The sequence below is a fragment of the Somniosus microcephalus genome, chromosome 5 (genome assembly GCF_052327205.1).
Source record: "Somniosus microcephalus isolate GS21.2 chromosome 5, FLI_Smic_1.0, whole genome shotgun sequence".
Lineage (NCBI taxonomy): Eukaryota > Metazoa > Chordata > Chondrichthyes > Squaliformes > Somniosidae > Somniosus > Somniosus microcephalus.
Genome location: NC_140991.1, coordinates 145,548,631 through 145,575,823, shown reverse-complemented (window position 1 = coordinate 145,575,823; position 27,193 = coordinate 145,548,631). Strand labels below are relative to the sequence as shown.

The window sequence follows — 27,193 nt, the reverse complement described above, 5'->3', positions numbered from 1 at the left end:
TGAACTTAGGCCATCCCTCTCTCTTATGCTAATACCATCATCATTAATTAACAGAGCCACCCCTTCACCTTTTCCCATCTTCCTGTCCTTCCTAAATGTCATGTACCCTTCAATATTCAGGTCCCAATCTATGTCATCCTGCAGCCATGTTTCTGTAATGGCTATCTGATCATATTTATTTATTTCTATTTGCGCTATCAGTTCATCTGTTTTGTTTCGAATGCTACGTGCATTCAGATGCAGAGCCTTTAGTTTTGTCCTTTTATTATTTTTGTAACCTCTAGCCTTATCTGTTGATTTACTCTTAGATTTGTACTCTGTATCCCTTCCTGTCACGGTCTGTTTATCATTTCCCATATTAAGACTTTTCTCTATTGCCTTGTTTCTAATCTTTGAATGACCACATCTTCCCAAATTTGATCCTATGCCCCCAATATTTGGACAATTGCAAAGGCTGAGGCTCCTCCACCTCCTGGGTCCCCATACCTGCCTCACTCACAGTCACATCCTCCTGTCCCTGACCACTGACCAAATCAGAAGACCCTATCCTAAGGGGTGTGACTGCCTCCTGGAATAAAGTGTCCAGGTAACTTTCCCCCTCCCTGATGCATCGCAGTGTCCGCAGCTCGGCCTCCAACTCATCAACTCTGAGCCGAAGCTCCTCAGGCCGCAGACACTTACCACAGACATGTTCGTCCTGGATCAGACTGGCATCCAGGAGCTCCCACATACTGCAGTTGCAACACATCACCTGCTCTGCCATCTTTATTGAGTCTTAATTTATTTATTTTTACCCTACTACACCTAATAATATTTATTACTGCTAGTAAACTAGTACTAATGAAACCTTACAATTACTAATACATTTCCTGGGCTTTAAAAGATAAGGGAAGTGAGCAAAATACTCACCAACCAATCACTTACCCTTTTCCCTGTGATGTCACCTTTTATTTTTCTTCAAATGCAGTTGGGGGGTGTCACAGAGCCAAACTCCCACTGGTTCTCTATCCCCTCTTGTGTAGCTTTTTAACTCCTGCTCTCCTGGAAGCTGACAAAGATAGAAAAAGAAAGGACCACCCACCCTCACTCCACAGCTTTACACTCTGTTCCAAACTGCACTCTAGCCTCCCTTATTTATACTGCTGAGATTTACAAAGTGAGCTCTCTGGCAGTTACAGAACCAGACTAGACCAGTTAATTAATTAATTACTCTCACCTGCTCTCCAGCACAGAACTAGATTTTATTAAAAAAAGATTACCCTTTAAGATTCACTCCCTCAGTCACCAAACTCGCAGCTTTACACTCTTAATATTCAAAAATCTATCGATCTCTGTCTTGAATATACTCAACGACTGGACCTCCACAACCCTCTGGGGTAGAGAATTCCAAAGATTCACCACCACCTGAGTGAAGAAATTTCTCCTCATCTCAGTCCTAAATGGACGACCCCTTATTCTGAGACTGTGACCCCTGGTTCTAGACTCCCTACCCAGGGGAAACATCCTCCCTGCATCTACTCAGTCAAGCCCTGTAAGAATTTTGTATGTTTCAATGAGATCACCTCTCATTCTTCTAAACTCTATAGAATATAGGCGTTGTCTACTCAATCTCTCCCCATAGGACAATCCTCCCATCCCATGAATCAGTCTGGTGAACCTTTGTTGCACTCCCTCTATGGCAAGTATATCCTTCCTTAGGTAAGGAGACCAGAACTGTACACAATACTCCAGGTGTGGTCTCACCAGGGCCCTATATAATTGCAGTAAGATGTCTTTACTCTTATACCCAAATCCTCTTGCTTTCTTAATTGCTTGCTGTACCTGCATGTTAACTTTCAGTGATTCGTGTACAAGGACACCCAGGTCCCTCTGAACACCAACATTTCCCAATCTCTCACCATTTAAAAAATACTCTGCTTTTCTATTTTTCCTACCAAAGTGGATAACTTCACATTTCTCCACATTATATTCCATTTGCCATGTTCTTGCCCATTCACTTAGCCTGTCTATATCCCCTTGAAGACTCTTTATATCCTCCTCACAACTTACATTCCCACCTAGCATTGTATCAGCAGCAAACTTGGATATATTACATTTTGTCCCCTCATCCAAATGATTGATATAGATTGTGACTAGCTGAGGCCCAAGCACTAATCCTTGCAGTACCCCACTAGTTACAGCCTGCCAACCTGAAAATGACCCATTTATTCCTACTTTCTGTTTTCTGTCCGTTAACCAATCCTCAATCCATACTAGTATATTACCCCAAATTCCATGAGCCCTAATTTTGTTTAATAACCTCTTGTGTGGCAGCTTATCGAATGCCTTCTGAAAATTCAAATACACCACATTCACTGGTTCCCCCTTATCTATTCTGCTAGTTACAACCTCAACAAACTCTTAACAGATTTGTCAAACACGATTTCCCTTTCATAAATCCGTGTTGACTCTGCCCAATCCTATTATTATTTTCTAAGTGCCCTGTTACCATGTCATTAATAATAGATTCTAACATTTTCCCTACTACTGATGTCAGGCTAACTGGTCTGTAGTTCCCCGTTTACTCTCTCCCCTCCTTTCTTAAATAGTGGGGTTACATTTGCTACCTTCCAATCTGCGGGAACCGTTCTAGAATCTATGGAATTTTGGAAAATGACAACCAATGCGTCCACTATCTCTGCAGCCACCTCTTTCAAAACCCTAGGATGTAGGCCATCAGGTCCAGGGGATTTATCGGCTTTCAGTCCCATTAATTCCTCAAGTACTATTTTTTTACTAATACTAATTTCTTTCAGTTCGTCATTCTCGCTATACCCTTGGTTCTCCACTATTTCCGGGAGGTTTTTTGCATCTTCTTCCGTGAAGACAGGCACAAAGGGCTGGATTTTGTCAATGGGGACGCGTTGGGGGCGGGACTGCTGGTTGTCGGGTTTCAGTCCCACCCCCAACGATGTCCGGCCAACCCACGCTATTTTCCCTTGATTGAACTTGTTAAGCCTGCCTTGTGGGCTTAGTCGGCCAATTAAGGGAAAACCGGTGACACAGGACGTCAGCATATGACGTTTCATCTGTCAATTATCAGCGTTTGACAGCTTTGAGAAGCTGTCAAACATTGACAATCTCTGTTCTAAGGTGAACCCTTGTACTAAAGACTTACCAAACCTCTTTCCTGAGCAGAAATCAGATGGCTGCTGCATCTGAGAATGCAGCAGCCATTCTGTCATCTCTGCCATTGAGATGAGGCACCTCCGGATCCCCAAGGGTTGTAGCCTGCAGGAAGAAGCAAAGGTAAGGAAAATTTTTCTAACACTTTACATTCACCTCTCATACTTACTTCTCCACACTTACACCCATCACTCACCTCTACAGCTGACATTTTGACCCCTCTCACCCCCGCAGACCCACTGCTCACCTTGCTGACCCTGGCGAGGTTCGCAGCCATCGGGAAGCCCGCACTTGCAGGGGTAAAATGGGGATAAGCCTCTTAACTGCCTGTTAACTACCTGTTAACAGACTGTTAATTGGCTGTAATCCCCTTCCCACCTCGAGGAGATGGTTCCCTGCACGAATCGAGGACCTGCCTCCCGGGAAGATGGCACGGAGGCGGGTTGGGAGCGGGCTCGGTACCCGCTCCTAGTTTCTGCCATTTTCCCGGCAGTCCTGCTTCCATACCCGCCTCCCCAGGGCTGACAAAATTCCCCCCAAAGTGTTTGTTTAATTTCTCTTCCATTTCCTATTCCCCATTATAATTTCTCCTGTCTCAGCCTGTAAGGGACCCACATTTACTTTCGCTAATCTTTTCATTTTTACATACCTATAGAAGTTTTTGCAGTCTGTTTTTATGTCTCTTGCTAGTTTACTCTCATATTCTATTTTCCCTTTCTTTATCAATTTCTTGGTCCTGAATTCTAAAATCCTTCCAATCCTCAGGCTTACTACTCTTTTTGGCAACATTATAAGCCTCTTCCTTTGATCTAATACTATCTTTAACTTCTCTTGTTAGCCACGGTTGGACCACTTTTCCTGTGGGGTTTTTGTGCCTTAAAGGAATGTATATTTGTTGTAAATTATGTATTAATTCTTTAAATGCTAGCCATTGCTTGTCTACCATCATACCTTTTAATGTAGTTTCCCAATCTACCTTAGCCAACTCGCTCCTCATACCTACATAGTTTGCTTTGTTTAGATTTAAGACCCTTGTTTCGGATTTAACTAAATCACTTTCAACTTGAATATAAAATTCTATCATATTATGGTCACTCTTCCCTAAAGGCCCCTTTACTACAAGGTTATTAATTAACCATTTCTCACAATACTAGATCTAAAATAGCCTGTTCCCTAGTTGGTTCCTCAACATACTGATCTAGAAAACTATTTTGCATACATTCCATGAATTCATCCTCCACACTATTACTGCACATTTGGTTTGCCGAGTCTATATGTAGATTAAAGTCCCCCATGATTACTGTATTACCCTTGTTACATGTGCCTCTAATTTCCTGATTTATACTCTGCCCTACATTACAACTACTGTTTGGGGGCCTATAAACAACTCCCACCAATATTTTCTGCCCCTTGCTGTTTCTTAGCTCCACCCAAACTAATTCTACTTTTTGATTTTTGGCGCAAAATCCTTTCTCTCTACTGTCTTTATCCCATCCTTTATTATCAGGGCTACCCCTCCTCCTTTTCCATTGTGCCCATCTCTTCTAAAAGTTAAGTATCCTGGAATATTTAGTTCCCAACCTTGGTCACTTTGCAACCACATCTCCATAATGGCTATTAGATCAAACCTGTTAAATTTCTATCTGCGCTATTAATTCATCTATTTGCGCATTCAGATATAGTGCCTTTAATTTTGACTTATTTTTCCCTGATGTCACCTTAGTCACTGATGCTTTATTATCTTTGTTACTCTCTCTGCCCCTTCCTGACCCACTCTGCTTATTTTTACCCGAATGTGAAAGATGTCTCTCATCTTCTTGACTTCACAATAGAGCAGGAAATCTCAAGCAAGGGTGAGAAAGAATCTTAAAAAGAGGCTGTCTCATTTCACACACACATGTCAGATACTTTTTTCTTTTTGTTCCAACAAGAGAAGACAAGAAAGTGTGGTGGAGGTGAGGATATCCTGGTATCCAAAGCACTAGTAAAAAGCAGGTAGTTAAAATCACAGGGCTTTAGAATTATGTCGATTTTTTCCCCTATATTTGTGGGAAACTAACAAAGTTAATCGAAACCTAGCAATTAATTAGAACTCAATATCATTAGGAGTAAGGGATTGATGCTTGCAACATTTCTTTGTGAAATGTTTTGAAAAAATGTTCTACCAGTCTCCTATTTGGAGCATAAAATCCACGTGTATCTTATTAGTAGTATACTAAACTCATTACTTTTATTTTGGCTATCTGGCTTTCTTTCAAATTAAAATAAATGCATTAGTGTATCCTATATTGTGGAGTCATTATAATGAAGATCATGGTAAGTATGTGGTTTGTGAAGGCTGCAGTCTCTCTTAAATTGTAAGCAATTGTAAACACTGATAACCAATCCAATAATTTTTTTTTAATTCAGAGGCATTGCAAGTACTGGTAACTACAATAGCACACAGATCTCTTCTTTTAAATGTGCATGTGGGTGACGCTGGTAAGGGTACATTGTTTTGCCCATCCCTTGTTGCCCTAGAAGGTGGCGTTGGCCCTTTTCCTGGAACTGCCGCGGTCTTTGTGGTGATGGAGCTCCCACAATGGAATTTCAGGATTTTAACTCAACGATAGTGAATGAACAACAGTATATGTCCAAGTCAGGATTGTGCATGACTTGAAGGGGATCTTGGTGCCCCCATGACATTGCTGCTCTTGTTCTTCTCAATTGTAGGGGTTTCAAGGGAGGCAGGTGCTGTCGAAGTAACTTTGGTGGTATGCTGCACCGCATCCTGTAGATCATATATACTCAGCCACAGTGCACTGGTCTAGTAGCAGGGCACCAATCAAGCGAATTGATCTGTCCTGGACAGTGTTGAGCTTTTTGAGTGTTGTTGTGGGTGAGTGGTGATTGTTCCATCACACTTCTGATTTGAGCCTAGTAGATGGTGGAGAAGCTTTGCGGGGTCAGGAGGTAAGCCACTCATTGCAGAGTACCCAGCCTGACTCCTGCTCTTGTAGCCACGGTGTTGATAATGACTGATCCATTTCAACTTCTGGTCAGTGATGGTGGTGAGGTTGAAGTTTAGGAAGAGATGCCCAGGTTTTCTCTTGTTCGAGATGGTTCTTACTTAGCACTAATGTGGAATGAATGTTACCAGCCATTTGTCAGGCCAAGGCTGGATGTTGTCCAGGTCCCGCAGTGCGTTGGCTTCATTATCAGGGGAGCTGTGAAGTGTGCTGACTTCTATAGAATCATCAGCAAACAGCCCCACTCCTGACCTTGTGACGGAGGGAAGGTCATTGATGAAGCAGTTGAAATGGTTGAGCCTAAGAAACTCCTGGAATTATGTCCTGTTATCTTCTTTTGTGTCAGGTATAACTGCAGTCACTAGAGAATTTTCCCTTTGACCCGCATGGACTTCAATTTGGCTCAGGCTCCTTGGTCCCATACTCAATAAAATGCTGCTTTAATGTTGAAAGCAGTTACCTCTCCTCTGACATTAGGCTCTTGTGTCCATGTCTGCATCAAGGCTTTGATAAGGTATGGAGCTGCGTAGTTCTGGTGGAACCCAAGCTGAGCATCGGTAAGCAGGTTATTAGTGAGTAGGTGGGGTTTGATGGTACTATGGATAAATTCTTCCATTACTTTACTGATAATTAGAGAATTCTGATAGGGTGGTAACTGGTCGGGTTAGATTTATCCTGGTGTTTTTTGGTTAGGGCATTCCTGGGCAATGGTTGGGATTGAAGAAGGGTGGGTATGGTCACCTGTAGAGATCAGGTTCAATGGAGTTGGATAGATAGGTAGATGGACAGATGTGTGGAATAAGGAGTTTTGCTTCAGTTTCATGGGGCATGATTGAGAACTTTATCACAAGAGATGAAATAGATTGGATAGACTCCATGGTAGGGTACATTGCAAATGATCTGTGGAAGGATCTAGCTTGTTGAACTAAGTGGCCTTTTTTCATTTCATTCTTTTTCATGCTCTTGTATGCCACATTTATATTGGGTCATTTCAGTTGATGAAGCTTAACCAGATTACATAAAATTCATGGGGGAAAAATTCAGTCGCACCCCCTTTGGGACACTAACTTCGCCAGCACCCCGAAAAAGTTAGCGCCCCGTGCCCGAAATTCAATGGTAGGGCCCCAAGCAGGAGGGGGGGTGCTACTAGAAGCGCTCCCCCTCTCTCTTGGAGCGCTCCCATTGAATATTGCGCTGTTATGTGCAGCAGTGCCACGTGCACCGGTATGTAACGCTGCGGTACTGCAGGCCTCCATCCCCTTCTGGGCCACCAGGGTGCGGGGTGCCGGCAAAAGAGCCCGGCACTCAAGAGGAGTGCCGGGCTGATGGATTGCAGCCAGCACCCCGCAGGAGGAGGCCAGAGGGGGCAGGTGTTGGCAAGCGGCGCAAAAAAAATGGCCGCCCAGCACCTGCCCTTTAATTATCACCGCCCCGGCTGCAAGAACACCCCCTGACCCTGTCGGACATAGCGTCCGGCGGTAGGTCAGGGGGTGTGAGCCAAGTTTGCGGCCAGGGTGCTGCGCATGGCGATGACGTCATCGGCGGAGGTGCAGCACCGTGGTGCGCTACCGGCTACCGCCGCCGCTAACCTCCCGCTGAATTTCGTGGGAGGCGTTAGCGGCACTGCGCTCGGGTGCTAGTTGCTTTGGGAAGCACAAAGCAACCAAATTTTCCCCTATACTGTTTAGATGGCCATGAATAGCAAACCTCATTCAACTTCTCAGCCTCCTAGTACACTCGCAGAATTGCTCCTGCCAATGATCTAATGGCATTACAGCATTAATTCAACTAACTCAGAAACTCGTTGTACTTTCATTGAATTTGGTTGTTCCACAGGTCACTATCAGTCAACCTACTAGAGGTGGTCTGCACAAATTCAGTCAGTCACTTTGGCCGCAATGTTCTCAGCGGCGTCGGGGTTGGTGGCAGGAGAGCTGGTTACTGGGTTCCAGTCCCAATCCCATCTGCTGCCGCTCTGTCAAAGGGATTTTCTCTTGATTGGCCTTGTTAAGCGCACCCTGTGGGCTTCCCAGCCAATTAAAAGGAAGCGGGTCTGATGACGTCATTTGATGATGACGTCATTTGATGATGCATCATCAGCCGGTTTCCTTAAAGGGATCACGGCCACATTGAGTTTGACAGATGTTCTGTCAGTGTTTGACAGCATTCAGGTGCTTCAAACACTGACAAGCACTGCACAAAGGTGGATGCTTGCACCCAGGCTCTCCAATGACTCCCTCCATATGCTTATGGAGGGAGTCACAGCACGCAGGGAGGTTCTCTTCCCTTCCAAGGGTAGAAGAGACCTCCCCAGGACACCAATGTAGCCGAGTTGCACATTGCACAGGAGGGAAAAAGCAGGGATGTCGTCAGGGGTCCCTGGCTGCAGTGGCGCCAACCTTTCAATGATCTCAGTGGATCACGAAACGTTACTGCAAAGCCACACTCAAACTCACCCTGCTGTGCCACTCAACACATCCCCATCACTCTGCATTCCCTACCCTTCTCCTGCACATCCTTACTCACACCAACTTACCTTGTACCTCTACCCAACCCCCTCTATCTACATTATCACTTCCCCATCTCACTAGCCACCCCTCACACTCACCTTCATCCTACTGCAAGCATACCAACTAACAATACACAAGGGTAGGCACTTGAGAGGTTTAGCCAATGTCTATGTGAAGTTTCTGGTAATGTGTTATCATACAGTGAAATCTATATTTTCAACACTGCCCTTATTGGACAGATCTGTGCGCACCTTGAGAAGTGTCTTACTGAGTTCCAGTGAATGTTGAGACATAACTCCGCCCCCCCCCCCCCCCCCCCCGCTATAGTGATGTGTGTGCATGGAATTGATTGGACATTAAAGGGATGCTTCACGGTGCTGGTGTTGGGGTGGTGTCAACCTGGCGCATCATGTGGCAGCCTGGGTGTACAGTGTCAAGTGAAATAAATCTGGCCATGGTGATGCCATCGCTGGCCTACCGGGCATCAATGTTGTCAGGGGCTGATGCCCTGTGTCCAGTGCAGCATCAGGTGATGGCAGAGAAGGTTGGTCATGTTGGTGATGTTGGTGTGCCTGGTGATATTGGTGTTGTGGCTGATCGTGGAAGGATTTGGTGGACCAAGGTCTGATTTTTTCAAGGGCACCGGTGTCGCTGCAATAGATGGCAGCTGTAGGTGAGATGACAGAAGCAATCTGTCAATGGTGAGAGAGGGTGTTCCAATGAGGTGGCACTGGACATGCCATTGCCTCTAAACACTTGCAAGCTAAAGAAATCTCTATGTATTACAAATGCAGTAACCAACAGTTTCTGCGCTCTGAAATTGACCATCTGCAACATGGCATCCTTTACACCACTTCTGCAGCTGTCAGCTTAACAGATACATCAGAGCAGACTCAACTCACGTCAGGGTGAGCTGGCGTGTTCCCTGAGCAGCAGTAACCCGTGGGGGAGCACATAAAATTGGAAAGAAGCCTCAAAATACCGTTAAATTGGCTCTTAACAAGCCATTTAATGAGCTCAATTGTCTCCCCCGCCGCTTGGTGTTGTGTCAGTTCTCTGCAGACAGACCCGACACCTGGGAGACTCGCGTGGAGGCGGGTTGACAGTGGACCCGCCTCCAAACCCGCCCTCTGAGCGCCGGCAAAATTCCGGCCTTTATGTTAACTGGTACTTAAATAACAATGATTGAATTTTCAGCTTTGCCTGTAGAAGAGAAGTGCTAATAATGATATTCCCAATTGTGGAAATAAGCACTTGGCCTATTATTTTCATCACGATGGAATATAAAATCATAGCCAAGTTTTTGACAACCGTGTGCTCATCACTCACCAGTCTGCAATTCTCTGGAACCCCCTAACTTTCCTTCTGAAACTTTTCAACACTTTTACATCCACTCGTCACAACAACCCTTGTTTCCACCAACTAACACCAACCTTTGTAGAGCCCAATTATTTCCTTCACCGATGTTTCACACATCCTATTACTTAAGCATTATGCCGCAATCTACTCTGCACATGTCCAACTTTCACTTGCATTCAAAACAACAAAGAAACAGCTACTCACCAGTTGTATTCTATTCATACTATTATTGTATCATTTATATACAAAAATGCTACCTATAAATTATGTTCAATACTTCATATCGATTATAGAAAAAATATTCAAAATATTAAAATCGGAGCCAGTAAGTCAGAGAGTCTGGCCACTCTCTTATCTATCCCTCATGCCGTTGTGGTTCTGGTTCTCTTTGTCTCTCCTCTTCTGCTTCTGACTTTCTCTTCCCTGAACTCTTTTTGCTTTCCTTTGTCATCCTGCTTCTCTCTTTCTGATTTTTTATTTTTTATTTTTCTTTCAGGTGGGAGGTATGGCATAGTGTGGCAGGAAAAGGGGCCATTAATGGCTGCAGGCTACATTTGGAGTGGGTTGTGGGAAAATGTGCCCTTCAGCGGCTTACATCCCATCCTCTCCCCCAACCATTAACGCTTCCCCCACCCTATTGCTCCCATTGTATCCCCACCTTTCACCTTCCCATTATCTTCTTCCCTTCCAACCACTCCCATCATCCGTAACTCTTCCCCTTCAAACTATCTGCTCAACCCTCCCGCATGCACCATTGTCACGCAGCTTACCCTTAATCCTTCCATTCCCCCCACTCCACTCGCTGTCTCCAAGATCAGGTGGCAAGAAGCCAGACTCCTTCACCCTCAACTATTTTGTCCTCCCTTCCCCTCCAACCTTATCTTCATGTCACCTTTCCTCACAGAGGCTTCGTTTGGTTTCAAAATTCAACTTTTTTTTTTAAAGAAGTCAAATTAGAATGAGGAAAGAAGCTACCTGCCTGGCTTACTCTCCATTTGTGTCTTTCTGTGTGTGTGTCTCTCTCTCTCTCATTGATATTAGAAATGAGAAGCTTACAGGTCTCACAGATGTGCACGATTAGCATTGACCTTTTCTAACTGTCAACAAAACATGGGTGAGATAATCATTTGGCTTCAAGATTCAACTGTTGTGTGTCACACAGTTTGACACCTTTAACATTGAAAATATGTATCAGAGTTCACCAACAGGCACTCATAATGAAACCCACACCCCATGTACAAAATTTAATATATAATAGATATTTTACACAGACACTAAACATAAACCTAAATATCAAGTTTGTTCAACCTAGGTACTCCTTTGGGTTGTGCTAACAAGGTTTCAGAGGGTGTGGTCCCGAACGAACATGGCACATGGCTGTATGGCAGAAATGGCTGGTGCGATGGACAGGATGTGGCACCATGGAGGAAAGACGTCACTAAGCAGGTAAACTGGAACTAATCATTTTGTCACTAGAGGTATATAAGGAAAAGGTGGGAGGAGAAATCACTGGATGTGAAAAAAATTGTAAACAACCCAAATTAATTACAGTCCAGTCTCTTATACCTCTACGGATTTAAATCAGATACTTCAAGTTATCTCAACACTTGTCCAATTGAAGAACATAATCCCTGGTGATCTGTTGACAAAAGGTGTGGCTATTGCCTGGCAGTCCAGCGCAGTCTGCATATTTATGTCTTGGGGTTGCATCCTGTTTTCCGGCTGTTCAGGAAGCTTGTGCACTGGCTACAATTTTGGTAGTCCATATAAAGCATTGAAAATGAAAAATTTAGGTCTTTTAAACACAGAAAAAAAACCTTTTTTGTCTTCATTTGGCAAGGCAAATTGAGATTTATCCTGGGTATTCAGGAACAATTAGAGGCTCATAGTAATAAAATTGTGGACTATTTTACAACCCAGATACTAGCTGGATTTTGGATACTTCATAGAATCATAGAAATTTACGGCACAGAAGGAGGCCATTTGGCCCATCTTGTCTGTGCCGACCGAAAAAGAGCTATCCAGCCTAAAATAACAACAGAAAATGCTGGAAACACTCAGCAGGCCAGGCAGCATCCGTGGAGAGAGAAACAGAGTCAACGTTTCAGGTCTGGGACCCTTCATCAGAACTGGAAAAAGCTGGAGATGTAACAGATATTAAGCAGGTGCAGAGACTGGGGGGGGGGGGGGGGGGGGGGGGGGTTAGGAGGGGAGGAAGAAATAGAAAGAACATCCTGTACTTTTGTAAGAGGCAGGAAAGATAAAATGTTGCAAATGGGAATGGCAAAAATCATACTGCATGAAAAATGGGGGCAGGGATAATTATCTGAAGTTGTTGAACTCCATGTTGAGTCCGGCAGGCTGCAAAGTGCCCAATCGAAAGATGAGGTGCTGTTCCTCGAGCTTACGTTGAGCTTCATTGGAACAATGTAATAGGCCGAGGACAGAGAGATCAGAGTGGGAGTGAAGCGGTGAATTAAAGTGACAGGCGACCAGAAGCTCGGGGTCACCCGTACGGACTGAACGGAGGTGTTCTGCAAAGCGGTCGCCCAATCTGCGTTTGGTCTCCCCAATGTAGAGGAGACCGCATCGTGAGCAGCGAATACAGTATATTAAATTGCAAGAAGTACAAGTAAATCGCTGTTTCACCTGGAAGGGGTGTTTGGGGCCCTGGACAGTGGGAAGGGAGGAGGTAAAAGGGCATGTGTTGCATCTCCTGCGCTTGCACGGGAAGGTGCCAGGTGAAGGAGAAGGGCTGTTGGGGGTGATTGAGGAGTGGACCATGGTGTCGCGGAGGGAGCAGTCCCTTCGGAATGCTGAAAGGGGAGGTGAGGGGAAGATGTGTTTGGTGGTGGGATCACGTTGGAGGTGGCGGAAATGGCGGAGGATGATCCGTTGAATGTGGAGGCTGGTGGGGTGAAAGGTGAGGACAAGGGGAACCCTATCGTGGTTCTGGGAGGGAGGGGTGAAGATATTGACATCATTCCATGAAGTAAAGTCATCTTGAACACTCATTTTAAGAAAATAACCCTCTGAGTAGTCAAGCAATCTTCCCCCACTCTGCTGTAAATGGACCCTTATTCTGGAATGTGCTTTATTTTCCTAACCCACATCTCTGTCTTCCTCAAAGAAGCTGGGAGAGGAACTCACTCTCCGGCAAACCGTCTCCTAGGCTGCCCCTGCCACCACCACCTGCTCCTCCTCACTGGTGCTGGATGCGCCAACATGTGTAGACCCCTCTAACTCACTGTCTGACCCATCCGGGGTGCCAATCTCTGTGCTGTGCTTGGGAGCGATGGAGCACATGATGGTGCCTCCTCAGAAGGATTTTCCTCCTCCGAGGTGTGTTCTTCTAACCCGAGATGTATTGTACTGTACTATAATTATTACAGTGCATTGTTAAAAGGTACGACTGCCTTCTGGTACCTTGGCTGCCTTGGAGAGGTCATTGAACTTTATTTGGCATTGGTTACCAGGGTTGCTCTCAGTGGCACTCATTGGCAAGGCTACTGCCTTCCACTGCACTTTGTGGGCTTCCCAACTCAGAGCTAAAAGCTGAGACTGCATGGTGGATTGCAAACAGTTACACCTCAACTGAAAGTAAAATTAGTGAGCTTGGTGCCATGAAAAACCACCAGCCTCTGACACTGCTGTGAGCCAAATTTGTTAAAGACACAAAATGATTGCCTTGACCCTTTCTGCAGCTACAACCAGTTTAATGCAGCACCACCACCCCCAGATTGTCCTCCCTCCCAGAGGGGCTTCCCTATAGTAGGCAGTAATAGTGCTGAGGATCTACAATGAACATTTGATGCAAATTGGGAAGAAGGAAAATTGGATTGAGATTTGGCAGAGTGATACCTCCAGGTGTAAGTACATTTCTCTTGTACTTCTGTGCTAAAGCGGACCAGGAGGAAAATCCAGGCTTGGGTTTTCTGTCAATTTGTGGGTGAAGTTTGCTTTCCTAAACAGAGCATATTATTTTAAAGGTGTGTCTCCTGGAATATAATTAAAAAGTCATTTTTCTCAATGATGAAAGGAAGTTTCTGAAAACAGACAAACTCCTCACATACATGTACCAGTCCATACAAGAGGTTTTTTTCTCCTTATGCAATCGTAACAGATTTAAAAAAAATCCCACTTGCATCAAGTCATAGGGGGGAATTTTAATCTAAAAAATGGGTGGGTTGTGATCGTGTGGGAAGTTAAAGTATTAAAAATCTGAATCCCAACCAGAACCCACCTCCAACCCGCCTACTTCCAGTTTTAACGAAGGCAGGACGGGGGCGGGCAGCCAACCCGCTGCCAGGAGGCAGGTCGCCCATTTAAATATTATAATGAGGCTGGCATGCCTCAGATTTAATTTCCATTTTGAATTTAACTCTGGCTGGTCGGGTTTTGTAGGCCTCGAGAAACCCGCCAGCTAAAGTAAGGCGAGGACCGCTGGATCCAGGAGGTAAGTGCCTTTACACTTACTTCCTGAATCCAGTGTCCCTGCCTAACCCATCCCCCGTGATAGGAGAACCCCCACAAGGCCTCCGATCCCCACCCAGAACCCCTCCCACCAAGAGGAATTCCCCCACACCCCATGCTCCTCTGGCCCTCCAATGTCGTCTGCCTTACCCCCCTCCACCGCCCCCCGCTCCTCCTGGCCCTCCGATGATGCTCCGAAACCCCCACTTCTCCTCCAGCCCCGGATCTGGCACTCCGGCACCCGATCGTTCCCAATCCTGCTCCTCCAGCCCCCGATCGTTTGCTCCAGCCGCCGATCTGACTGGCTGCAGGTGGGAAACAGAGGTTTCCCATGTAAATCAGGCCTTGCCGTTAAATTCGGCAGGGCCTGCGGGAAACCAGTTCTCCTGGGTTTCCCGACCGCTTCGGAGCACCCCCCGCTCCCAACCTGCCCCCCATTAAAATTCAGGCCATAATGTATAGTAATCTCAGGTTAACTGTGGCACAAATTAGTTGCTTTATACAAATTCCTACTCCTGGCATGGAGCTTTAGGTACCAGGAGCACATTAAATCATAGAAATTTACAACACAGAAGGAGGCCATTCGGTCCATCTTGTCCATGCCGGCTGACAAAGAGCTATCCAGCCTAATCCCCCTTCCCAGCACTTGGTCCGTAGCCTTGTAGGTTACGGCACTTCAAGTGCATATCCAAGTACTTTTTAAATGTGATGAGGGTCTCTGCCTCTACCACCCTTTCAGGCAGTGAGTTCCAGACCCATACCACCCTCTGGGTGAAGACATTTCTCCTCAACTCCCCTCTAAACCTCCGACCAATTTCTATGCCCCCCTGGTTATTGACCCTTCTGCTAAGGGAAATAGGTCCTTCCTATCCACTATATCTAGGCCCCTCATAATTATATACACCTCAATTAGGTCTCCCCTCAGCCTCCTCTGTTCCAAATAAAACAACCCCAACCGATCCAGTCTTTCCTCATAGCTAAGATTCTCTACTCATTGAGTATTCTAGCCTTGCCCTGCACCTCTAAGCATATATCACCTTCTTTGTCTCTAATAGGCCCCACCCCACCTCTTACTACCCGCTTACTGTTTACATGCCGATAGAAGATTTTTGGGTTCCCTTTTATGTTAACTGCCATTCTACTCTCATATTCTCTTTGCCAATCTTATATTCATCTTCACATCCACTCTCAACTTATTGTATTTGGACTGGTTCTCCCTTGAAGAATTCACCTGACATGCATCATACACCCTTTTTTTTTGTTTCATCATCTTCTCTATCTCCCTCATCATCCAAGGGGCCCTTGCTTTGGTTCTCTTACCCTTCCCTCTTGTTGGAATGTACCTAGCCTGTACTTGGAACATCTCCTCCTTAAAGATCACCCATTGTTCCATTACAGTTTTTCCTGTCAGTCTTTGGTTCCATTTTACCCTGGCTAGATCCTTTTGCATCCTATTGAAGTTAGCCCTATTCCAGTTTAGAAGTTCCACTCTAGATTGTTCCTTGCTCCTCTCCATTGCTAATCTAAATCTTATGATACGATGATCACTCGTACCCATGGGTTCTCCCACAGACACTTGGTCGACCTGGCCCACCTCATTCCCCAGCACCAGATCCAGCAATGCCTCCTTCCTAGTTGGGCCAAGAACATATTGGTGAAGGAAATTCTCCTGAACGCATTTCAGAAATTCCTCTCCCTCCTTTCCCTTTACCCTAGCATTATCCCAATCGATATTTGGGTAATTGAAGTCCCCCAATATCACCACTCTATAGCTCTTGCATATCTCTGATTTCCCTGCAGATTTACTCCTGTACCTCCCTCTCACTATTTGGAGGCCTATAGAATACCCCCAATTAGTGTGATCATACAGTTTTTGCTTCTCAACTCTAACCAAATGGATTCTGTCCTTGTCCCCTCAAGAACATCCTCCCTTTCCAACACTACAATGTCTTCCTTAATCAGCACTGCCACCCCACCTCCCTATTTTCCTTCCCTATCCTTTCTGAACACCTTGTACCCTTGAATATTAAGTGCCCAGTCCTCACCGTTTTTAAGCCACGTTTCCCGTATGCCTTCTTAAACACCTGGGCCTAGAAATTGAGTTTGCGCTGCGCCAGGGCTTTAGCGCCAGAAGTTAGCGCCGGCGCTAAGTCCCTTTGCGTGCGCCAAAAATTCAGTAGCGCCGCGCCCAAACGGCTGCCGGCGCTACTGAAGGGTTTTAGCGCCTGAAAACTGGCGCAACGCGCCGCATTGCGGCGCTATTCCGGCGCTGCGGCCTGCGGTGCGGCAGGCTCGGGAAGTGCAGGCCTCCTCCTTCCGTTAAGGAGGAGCTGCCTGCACCCGGCCGCGGCCCGCGCAAATGTCCTCAAAAATGAGCCCGGCACCTCGGACAAGTGCCGGGCTTGCATCTGTTCCGCGGGGGGGGGGGGGGGGGAGAGAAGTCCGGGGAGGGAGCTGCGGGCAGGCGGCCGGCGGGAAAGCGGCCGGCCGCCGCGCCTCCTTAAAGCGCCGGCGCAGACTCCGGCAGCACTCGTTTGCCGGAGTCTTAGTTGCGGCTGCCACTGGCGAGGCGGCCGCAACTGAATTTCGGCTTGGGGCCGGGTTACCACGGCAACCGGGACGCTGCGCACACCGATGACGTCATCGGTGCCGGCGCAGCGCTACCGGTCTACCGCCGCGGAAGGGCCCCAGGCAATTTAGGAACCGGCGCCAATTGCAGCGCTAGGCCCTCTAGCGCCGCAAAATCGGTGCTAAGGGCACTGAATTTCTAGGCCCTTATCTGCCTGTCCTGCTACCTTCAGGGATCTGTGGACATGCATTCCAAGGTCCCTCTAAATGAAGATTTATCCTGTCCCTCAGAATTTTTTCCACAGATCGGGAGTTTGCCCACTGAGTTCAGTAGCAATTTCCGTCCATTAGAATTCATAAATTCTGTCCTATGGAGCATCTGTTGTAAATTTATTGTCTACTTTCAATCCTGTCTTTAATGTGTCACCTCCATCCTTACTGGATAGCATTAAACTTAGATCGATAGATTTTTGGATATTAATGGAATCAAGGAATATGGGGATAGTGCAGGAAATTGGAGTTGAGGTAGAAGATCAGCCATAATCTTATTGAATGGTGGAGCAGGCTCGTGGGGCCGTATGGCCTACTCCTGCTCCTATTTGTTATGTTCTTATGTTTATAGACATTGGCCCGGATTTTCCGTGGCCTATGACCGCGTACACACCATAAGTGCCCCGCAAGTTCCGGGTTTAGGCATGCGGAGCGCATGCACGAAAACCTGGAACTTGCGATCTGTCAAGAGTCTTCTTGACAGATCCTCCGCATCCCCGGGAAATGGACATCCGCTGGTGGAGAGTTGGGCTATTTGCCCAAATGTTGCCCAGCGAATGCTCATGAAACTCTTACACCTGGTAAAAGCAGACGTAGGGTCTTCTTTTACCAGCGTAAGGGTGAAAATAAATACTAAAATTAAAATGTTTAAATCATTTTAACAATCAGAAACCTGTAAAATAAGTTTGTTATTTTTTGCCCCTTGAAAAATGTTTAATTAAATAGTATTTTCAGTCATTTTAAACATGTAATGATTTTTATTTTATTTCAGCGCTGTAAAAATGTATTTTTTGGGTGATTCCTATTAAGCTTATGGGGATTCCGTACGCAAATGGAATCTCCATAAGCATAATGGGAATCCCCTTTCTGATTGGTTGGGCCGGCCCACGTGATCCCAGGGTCGCTTGCGAACCGCTTGCACTCCCGGGATACGTGTGCCTCTATGCAGGCCGACACCTAGAGGCCCAGGAGCGCGAGTCTCCGTGGATCCAGGACCATCAGGTAGGTGCGTACCTTTATTGCGGTTCGGAGGCATCTGCCCGTGGGAAGCCGCCGACCGCAAATTCAGGCCCATTATATGTACCAAAGAAAACTTGAGTCACTAAGTTAGCTAAATTATTTAAAATCCTGAGAGATTTACAATAAAATGTCTTTCAAGTTAGTGTGTTTGGTGAAAATACAGATCTAATTAATATTTTATTGTAATTATTTTTGTATGCTGCTAGAAGGCTAAGAAGCAACTTAGTTTAATAAGGGAACACTTTCTAGCAAATAGTAATATCGCTTCAGGACAGGAAATAGTGGTATTAGCACATTTCTGGAATTGATTTATTTAATCAGAGATGTTTTTATTAAATAACAGAAGAGCATAATTTATGAAATTAACATAGAAAATAGACAGATGAGACCAAGGGGGAAAAATTCGGTTGGTTTGCGCCTCCCGTTAGCGCCTTAAAAGGGCGCTAATGGGGCGCAAAGCAACTAGCGCCTGTGCGCGGCGATGTTTTCGTCGCTCATAAAATTAACTAGATATTTTGCGGCGGTGCTAAACACTACCGCCACGATCTCCTGCGCCGGCAGATCGTGACGTCAGTCGAGCGTGCAACATCCCGGTAGCGCCCCGGACTGGATATTGAGTGGCGCCCCCTGTCTTTCCGCCTGCCGCTAGCAACGACAGGTTGAGGGGAGCGTTTTGCAGTTGGGAAGGGACTGGGGGAGCGCTATTTAAAGGTGACCGCTTCCTGCCTTTTTTGTCGGCGAAATCTTTGCACCACGCATTCTGAGTGAGAGAGAGAGACTGCAGGAGATATTCAAAGCTGTGTTGAGGAGTTTTGGGTACTGAGCAACACTTTGCAGGTTCTTTTTGATTTGATCTTCCTTGCATCGATTTAGAAGAGTCTATGGGGGCTGCACTCTGAGCTCTTTCCCTGGGCCTCTCCATTGTTCTTTCCAACAGATTTGATGTACAGGTCTCTCCAGGCCGAGATTCAAGGCTGCAATAAGCAGGGTGCGTATGGAGAGCAGGATCAACCCTCCCCTTTAAGAACTATCCAGCGTCAGTGTGTCTTGTGTTCCATTGCTGATTGACATCACATGAGCTTCGCCAGCGCTCTGAGGTAGCGCCTCGCTCCTCGGCGTTAGCGCCTTAAGAGAGGAGTGTAGCGCCTGATTTAGCACTCCAATCACCTCCAGGGGCGATAGAAGCCAAGTTTGCAGTCAGAGGCGATAATTAGCACCAGGCACTAAACTTTGTGCCTGGCCGATAATCGCGCCCCAAACGGGGCGATACCGAATTTCTCCCCCCAAGAATTTACGCCAGCCCTTTATGAACTAAAAGTATTTTCTTTTGCACCAAGATGAATTTAACTAAGCCAATAAAGATCCCCAGTTTGGTCTTTTACCTAAGAACGAGTCAGAAATCTCGGTTGCAACTTACTATTTAATTCTCCTCATGTCACAAAAGTAGGAGGAATTGATATTGACAATCTCTGCTCTTCCGGTATCTATGAATAGTTGCTTCTCATTTCAGTGACGAAGATGCATTTAAGTAAACCTGCACCAAATTTAATAGAAGATTTCCTCGCTATTGAAGCGGAACCATTAAAAAATAAGATCACTTCAGTATAAATTGGATTGTCTTTTTGCAGGTTTATCTGATCATTTTATGGATTCTACTTGAACTGCAATTGACCTGCAGTTGTAAAATTCAAGATGGTTGACTATCTTTACTAGCATTTTCCCAGTCACTTTAGGAATGGTTAAATTTGTATTCTTTAAAATGTAGGTTTCATACTTTCTTCACAGTCCTTTTATAAATTTACAATCTTAAAGGCTGGAGCCTTCAGGATTTAGAATACACTTTTCAGATTTATGGAGGTTTGAAGTGTTTGTAGCAAACTCTCTATCCAGTGTCACCTCCTTGGAACAACCTCTCCCACCATTGACAGATCGCTTCTGTCATCTCAACTTCAGCTGCCAGCTATTCCGTCAGCATCGGTGCCCTTGAAAAAATCTCACCTTGGTCCTCAATCCCACCACAATCCAGCTCCAACACCAACATCACCAGGGACACCAGCAGCACCAACAACAGCACCAACCTTCTCCGCAATCACCTAATGCTGCACAGGACACAGGGCATCAGCACCCGTCACATTGCTGCCCGGGATGGCCTCACCACGGCCAGATTTACTTCACTTGACACTGTACACCCTGGCTGCCACATGATGTGCCAGGTTGGCACCACCCCACACCAACACAATAAAGCATCCCTACAACACTCATCGCCATTGCGTCTCACCATTCATTGCAACTCACTAAGCCACTTCCAAAGGTGCACACAGATCTGTCCAAGAAGGCAAAGTGTTGAAAATAAAAATGTCATTGTTTGACAACACATTAACAGAAACTTTACATGAACACCCAATAACACCCAACTGCCTACCCTTGTGTGTTGTTAGTTGATATGATTTGACTAGGATGAGGGTGAGTATGAGGGGTGGCTAGTGAGATGGGGAAGTGATAATGTAGATAGAGAGGGATGGGTGGAGGTGCAAGGTAAGTTGGTGTGAGTAAGGATGTGCAGGAGTAGGGTAGGGAAGGCAGAGTGATGGGGATGTGATGAGTGGCACAGCAGGATGAGGTTGAGTGTGGCTTTCCAGTAACGTTTTATGATCTACTGTGATCATTGAAAGGTTTGCACCACTGCAGCCTGGTCCCCCTGACGACCTCCCTGCTTGTGTCCTCCTGTGCAATGTGAAACCAGGCTGTGTTGGTCTCATGGGGAGGTGTCTTTCGCCCATTGGAATGGAAGAGAACCTCCCTGTGTGCTGTGACTCCCTCCATAAGCATATGGAGGAAGTCATGGGAGAGCCTGGGTGCAGCCGTGCACCTCTGTACAGTGATTGTCAGTGTTTGCAGCACCTCAATGCTGCAGAACACTGACAGCACAACTGTCAAAATGATTGTGGACATTGTCTCTATAAGGAAACCGGCTGATGATGCGTCATCAAATGACGTCATCAGAACCGCTTCCTATTAATTGGCCGGGAACCTCACAGGGAGGGCTTAACAAGCCCCATCAACGGAATATCTTGTTGGAGGCCGGGATCGACACTCCATGGACCCGCCGAGGTTGGAAAAATCCAGCCCGTAATGTTTGAATCCCCCACCCAAAAAAAATGATAGCACCATTTCACTGTTATCATTGTTACTGTCATACTAGGCAAGAATAGCTGGGTGGGTAGTGAAGCAGGTAATCCTGTGCCCTTCAAATCTTTGGTACTCAAGTGAAGTAAGTAATGGATTTCAAGAAAATGAGTCATACCGATTGCTGCAAATGGATTGCAAAAAGCAGATGACGGATAGTGCTAGGAATCTAGACACACCATCCCTGCTTAGATGTGATCGGATTGAACAGTTCCAAAAGAAAGCCAGAAGAAAAAGCAGCCTCTGGCTAAAATGCAATTTGAAGCTTTGTTTTAAGACAGGATGGCAATTAAACCTATCTAACTCACTCCTTGAAAACTACTGCATCTCCAGCCTCCCTTTTCTCTCCAAAGTCCTTGAATGTGTTGTCTTTTCCCAAATCCATGCTCAACTTCTCCTAATGTTTGAAGCCTTCCCATTAGGTTTCTGCCCCTGCCACAGCACTGAAACAGTCCTTATCAAAGTCAGAAATGACTGTGACGATGGTGCACTATCCCTTCTCATCCTTCTCGACCTCTCTGCAGTCAACCATAGCAGCTTCCTCTAACACCACTCTTCCATTTTCCAGCTCAGTGGGATCACCCTTAATTTGGTTCCACTCTTACCATTGGATGATGAGATAAGTGCATTTAAAATTTAAAAAGGGGATATAACGGCCCAGAAATTCGATCGGAGGCTTCCCGCGGGTGCAAGCCTCCGACCTGCACTTACCTAGCGCGCCGGCCGTTGTGCTGTGGGCCCACGTGGGATTCCGATCCTGGGCCTGCTCCAACTGCTGGTGTGCAGTGCTTGCGTATCCCAGGGGCGCAGTTAGTTCGAAGTGTCCCCTGGGATCACGTGGGCCATGGAGAGCCAATTGTAGCAGGGAATCTCTATTCATAGATTTGACAGGAAGACCTGTCAAATCCATGATTTAGAGATCAGCCCCAAAACATAACTAAAACTTCAAATAATTTTTTTTTAAATCACATTTTAAAATAACTATAAATTACATAACATAACTATTTTAAACAATAATTTAAATTTTTGAAAAAATTAATTACAGTTTCTAACAGGGCTAAAAATAAACTTACCTTTCTTTAAAGTATTTAAAAATAACAAACATGTGGAAAAAATGTTTTAATTTTACTTAATTCACCACTTACCTTGTTAAAAGCAGGCCTTGCGACTGCTTTTTAAAAGCGTAGCTGCTGGAGACTTACCCTCCCGAAGAAACCTGCAAAAAAAACGGAAGTTCCAGGCATACGCACTGCCTCTCCGGCGCACGCGTTCGACCTGTGAACCCCTTCCTTTAAGGGAACGGAAGTTCCGGTTTCCCGCGCATGCGCAGTGCATGCACGAAACCGGCACTTTTGTTGGGCCTACGCATGAGTACCCAGCGCGTACTCACCCGTGGGGCCCCAATTTCTGGCCCATTAAATAAATTAATCAAACTCAAAGAGGATAAAACCCCTGGTCCAGATGGATTGCATCCACACATTTTAAAAGAATCTAGGGAAGAGATAGCAGAGGCGTTACTACGCACATTTAATAATTCGTTAGAAAAAGGTATAGTGCCAGAGGACTGGTGGATAGCTAACGTAATACCGATATTTAAGAAGGGGGATAGTACATCGCCAGGGAATTATAGACCAGTCAGTTAACATCGGTGGTAAGAAAAATAATTGAATCCCTACTAAAGGAGAAAATAGAAGAACATCTCGAAACCAAAAATATAATAAATAGTCTACATGAGTTTCAAAACGGAAAGTCTTGCTTGACCAACCTTATTGAATTTTTTGAAGAGGTAACAGAGAGAGAGTAGACAATGGTAATGCAGTAGATGTAATTTATCTGGGTTTTCAAAAGGTCTTCGATAAAGTACCCCATAATAGACTGATGAACAAGGTCAGAGAATGCGGAGTCAGGAGACAAGTAGCAGAATGGATTGCTGGCTGGCTTCAGGACAGAAAGCAGAGAGTAGGAGTAAAGGGTAGCTATTCACAGCGCCAGAAGGTGGGTAGTGGTGTTCCACAAGGATCCGTGATGGGACCACTGCTGTTCACAATTTACATTAATGATCTAGACTTAGGAATCAAAAATACAATTTCTAAATTTGTGGATGACACCAAATTGGGGGGTAGTCAATACTGAGGAGAACTGAAACAAGTTACAGGAGGACATTAATAAACTTGCAGAATGAGCATATAATTGGCAAATGAATTTCAACACAGATAAATGTGAGGTATTGCATTTTGGTAGGAAGAATAGGGAGGTCACTTGGAGGGTGCGACTCTAGGTGGGGTAGAGGAACAAAGGGATCTAGGAGTACAAATACACAAATCACTAAAAGTTGCGACACAGGTTAGTAAGGTCATAAAAAAGCAAACCAAGCACTAGGGTTTATTTCTAGAGGGATAGAATTGAAAAGTAGGGAAGTTATGCTAAACCTGTATCGAACCTTGGTAAGAGTTAGAGTACTGCGTACAGTTCTGGTCGCCATATTATAAAAAGGATATAGAGGCACTGGAGAGGATGCAGAGAAGATTTACAAGGATGATACCAGAAATGCGAGGGTATATATATCAGGAAAGGATGATTAGGCTGGGTTTCTTTTCTCTTGAAAAAAGAAGGCTGAGGGGTGATCTAATAGAGGTGTTTAAAAGTATGGAAATTTTTGATAGAGATAATGTTTCCACTTGTGGGGAACAGCATAACTAGAGATCATCAATATAAGATAGTCACCAAGAAAACCAATAGGGAATTCAGAAGAAACTTCTTTACCCAAAGAGTGGTGAGAATGTGGAACTCGCTACCACAGGGAGTGGTTGAAGCAAATGGTATAGATGCATTTTAGTGGAGGCTAGACAAGCATATGAGGGAGAAGGGAATAGAGGGTTATGCTGATAGATTTAGATGAGGAAAGACGGGAGGAGGCTCGTGTGGAGCATAAATGCCGGCATGGACTGGTTGGGCCGAATGGCCTGTTTCTGTGCCGCATATCCTATGTAATCGTAGTCAGACCAACTCCGAACAATGGCTCCCCTTCCCTCCCATACTGTTACTAACCACATGTGGATAATGGAGAATCCAGATGTTACTAATAACAATTCTGATTAGTAAATTAAATTTAGTAATAGACACTGTTGTTGAGCATATGATTTCAATACTCATATTCACACGGTGTATGTATGTGTACTTTAACTTTTTTGTGCATTTGTTGGTGAAATGGTAAGATAAAAAGCAGAGTATGCCAGTGCTTTTGATCATTGTGAGTGCTTACCTTCCTTGGTTACTAAATGATGGTTGATGTTAAGTAAATATACACATGTGAAGTAGGTTTACCTGTATTTAATAATAATAATCAACTTTATTGTCATTGTTAGTGCACAAGTGCAGTACAACGAAATGTAAGCTTGCGGCTCCCAAGAGTGTACATTTTGATTAAGACATTTAACATTCATTTGACTTGTAACATAAACATAATAAAGTGCATTGGCAGATGTGCAGGCTTTAGAGTTTATTTGCAGAGTTCAGTAGGATGACAGCCCTGGGAAAGAAGCTGTTCCTAAATCTGGTCGTTCGGGTGCGAATGCATCTGTAGCGTCTCCCAGATGGCAGGGGGGCGAACAAACTGTGGCTGGGGTGGGTAGGGTCTTTGATGATGGTCAGTGACCTCCGTAAACCGCGTTTCTGGTAGATGTTCTCAATGGTCGGTAGCCGGGTGCCGGTATGTAAGGCATTTTCTACTAAAATTAGTGCCTGTGGCTAAAACAGTTTTTCCACAGCCACTACTGTGGCTAGCCAACAATTTCTATTGGACACTACTGCAGTACAGGAGACAGACATTGTCCCTATATTCACCCATTTTAATTTTGCATCTTCTCTATTTGAGCTTTTGTTGGTCTTTTTCCTTTGCTGTTTTCCCATAATTTATCCTCTGTATTTAAGTAAAATCAGTTTTTCTGAAATCTGATCTATTCATTCTGTTGTCTCCTGTCTCTATTCACATTATAATAACAGATATAATTATATTTTAATCAGTGCTTCTGTGGTTCTGCCCATCTTTAAATTTTTCACTATCTCAGGCTAACTGCCCAGTACCACTTCCAGTAGCATCTCTATCAGTTTTCTAGAAGTAGAGTTTTAACACGTTTATAAATCAAGCTGTATATTTCCTCAACTAATACGAGGTCTGCATTTCAGAATGTATGAGGGAACTTGTTCCGTATTGCAATACAAATTTATATATGCACAGAATTAATGTTCCATGTAATTCTTTCATGTACGGTTCATATTTCTATTAAATGTGAAAAACAAAGCCTTTTTCATAAGCTGTTCAGGTTTTTATTGCATTATCTGTTTTCTTTTATCAAAAGCTATTCGTAAAATATGTCTTTTTAATAATATTAAAATACATGTGTCATGCAGAAGTAATTATATCTTGCAATGGCTGATTGATAAATTGAATTTTTGTAAAACTGATGGAATTAATTCCTTTTGTGTATATTGGTACATATGTGCATTATGTATGATTTTAGGCTACAGCATTGGATCTTGTTAGACCTTTTAAAATGGATTGGCTGCTTTGCAATAAGGAGAAATTGCTGGGTATGTACAGAGGTTCCAAGTGATGTCAAATAACTGATAGTATTCTTGTAATGGAGGCATTTCAGCTGCAGTTCTTGCAGTGTGCATTAAGGTAAATTACTCTGTAACAATCTCTGGTCTTACAGTGTCACAGATTGGTTTTTTCCACAATGAAAAGCTAGAATTGAAATTATACCTGGTGGCAGTTAAAGATAAAGGGCTAAAAATTCGGTTGCGTAGTGCCCGTTGTTTGGGCGCTGCGCGTGCGAATTAGGTCAAAAATGGCATCTGAGCAGCGCGTGCACACTTCTGGTGCGGGCCACGCCAGACGCCATTTTGGTGAGGGCGTTAGCATTGGCACTGGGAGCATGCGTCGTAAGTATGCAGAGTAGGCAGATTGTGACCTCAATCACCGTATAACACTGATTTGATGCCAGCGTGGCCATTTTCAACCTCAACGCTGGAGCTAGCGCCCTTGCTTAACCTCATACAGCTGAACATGCTTTCAGCAGCTGGAAGGACTCTCCATCAGCACTATTTAAAGGGGTCATCATCTACTTACAGGTTAGTTGCTGATTGATTTCTACTAGCTGTTTCTGAGTTTGTAGAAGTGTTTGGTACTTTCTAGACTTCTTTAAACTTGCCTAAAGTCTATAAGGAATGGTGTGGCACGTGCTCAAGGACTTGGTACTGACTTGCAAATTGGTCTGCTCAGACCAGTTCTCCCAGACATGGGTGCAGTAGTTCGTATCCCCCTTGGCCTGAAGCATGACGAAGAATGAGCAGAGGCGACACAAAGCAGGACGAGCTGCTCGAAGAGACAGGAGGAGGAGGGGGAGAAGGGCTCCCTGCAGGAGGCCATTTCCATCCAGGGTCTTCAGGGGGCAATTCTCTTACCTCAACCTCAGTGACGAATAATGCATGCAACGTCTCCGTTTTATTAAGGAGATGATCACTGAAATCTGCCCCCTGCTGCTTCAGACCTGCAGCTTCAGTCCAGGGCGAGGACGGCATTGCCAGTGACCGTGGCCTTGAACTTGTTCGCGTCAGGCTCCTTCCAGGCTG

The 27,193-nt window shown here is 45.0% G+C and overlaps 1 protein-coding gene across 3 annotated transcripts in view; it reads left to right on the top strand.

Moving 5' to 3' along the window:
• ngly2 (N-glycanase 2) overlaps positions 1-27,193 on the top strand; it is a 334,241-nt gene that overhangs the window by 290,683 nt on the left and 16,365 nt on the right. Inside the window, exons 11-12 of one of the 3 annotated variants that reach the window (XM_085988340.1) lie at positions 11,355-11,488; positions 26,080-26,149. The exons of 1 other annotated variant lie outside the window; for it this stretch is intronic. In XM_085988340.1, the coding sequence (XP_085844466.1) occupies positions 11,355-11,488; positions 26,080-26,149 (204 nt within the window). The remainder of the gene's footprint in view (positions 1-11,354; positions 11,489-26,079; positions 26,150-27,193) is intronic. One more of the 3 variants, XM_085988339.1, reaches the window with a different exon arrangement.